Here is a 982-nt window from a genome sequence, read left to right on the forward strand (position 1 = left end):
AAATATAACGTTTCAATTTCTGGGATTTTTCCCAGAATTCGAACGGTTCGAGTTCTGGGATTTTGGGGATATTCACGTGATTCACAGAATTCGAACGGTTCGAGTTCTGGGATTTTGGGGATATTCACGTGATTCACAAAATTCGAAACGGTTCGAGTTCTGGGATTTTGGGGATATTCACGTGATTCACAGAATTCGAACGGTTCGAGTTCTGGGATTCCAAAAAAAGAGAAACGAATGTGGAAAAAGGGGGCATAAAAATTATAATGATGGGAGATAAAAACAAAAGAAACATGAAGAAGTGTGCTAGTTTTCCATTATCATGTCATCCGCAACAACTGGATTCGGTGGCATTCTTCCAGCATTGAATCCTTGAGATTTCAAATATTGTAGAATCGTCGTGTGTTCAGTGTCAAAATCAATGTTTCCGTGAGATGGCGTGGTAGATGATGATTTTTCTTTGATAAGTTGCAACGTTCTTAGATAAGCTGCAAAACCAAAGATAATTCAAGTATTCAACTTTACGTACATTTCTTTCCATAGCTGGAAACTGAATCTTCAAAAATTGTCCTAGTTGTTTTGCGAGAACATTGATTCTCCATGTTTGAAGAGAGCCAAGCATTTCTCCTGAACACCTTCAATACATGGACGGCGAATGTCAGGTTGGAATGTTGATGGATCATAGGTATCCTGAATGATCCAGTTTTTACTTGTATAAATTCACACGCAACATAGATATATATTCACACGCGACATAGATGTTAGATTACACGTATCGAGATACGTGCCAAGAGCTGATTGGATTTTTTGTTGATTGGTTTCTGTTGTTCTAGAATTCCTCTGTTCTACAGATTTTTTCTAATATAATATAGACATGCTGTTCAAAAGCAAGATAAAAGATAAAGTAATATTTTCTACGGTTTGTCCTATGAATACATTGCCGAGGGCATTGAATAAATCACGGATGGCTGTTATTATTGAC

The 982-nt window shown here is 37.1% G+C and overlaps 1 protein-coding gene across 1 annotated transcript; it reads right to left on the minus strand.

The window, feature by feature from the left end:
- Positions 1–306: 306 nt before the first annotated feature.
- Positions 307–683, minus strand: CBG24997 (the record flags this gene model as incomplete). The annotated part of the gene is made up of 2 exons (XM_002648601.2): positions 307–488; positions 530–683. 2 exons carry the CDS (start codon positions 681–683, stop codon positions 307–309), a joined length of 336 nt encoding a protein of 111 aa, XP_002648647.2.
- Between the last annotated feature and the right edge of the window lie 299 nt (positions 684–982).

This window comes from Caenorhabditis briggsae (genome assembly GCF_000004555.2).
Source record: "Caenorhabditis briggsae AF16 supercontig from assembly CB4, cb25.NA_321, whole genome shotgun sequence".
Lineage (NCBI taxonomy): Eukaryota > Metazoa > Nematoda > Chromadorea > Rhabditida > Rhabditidae > Caenorhabditis > Caenorhabditis briggsae.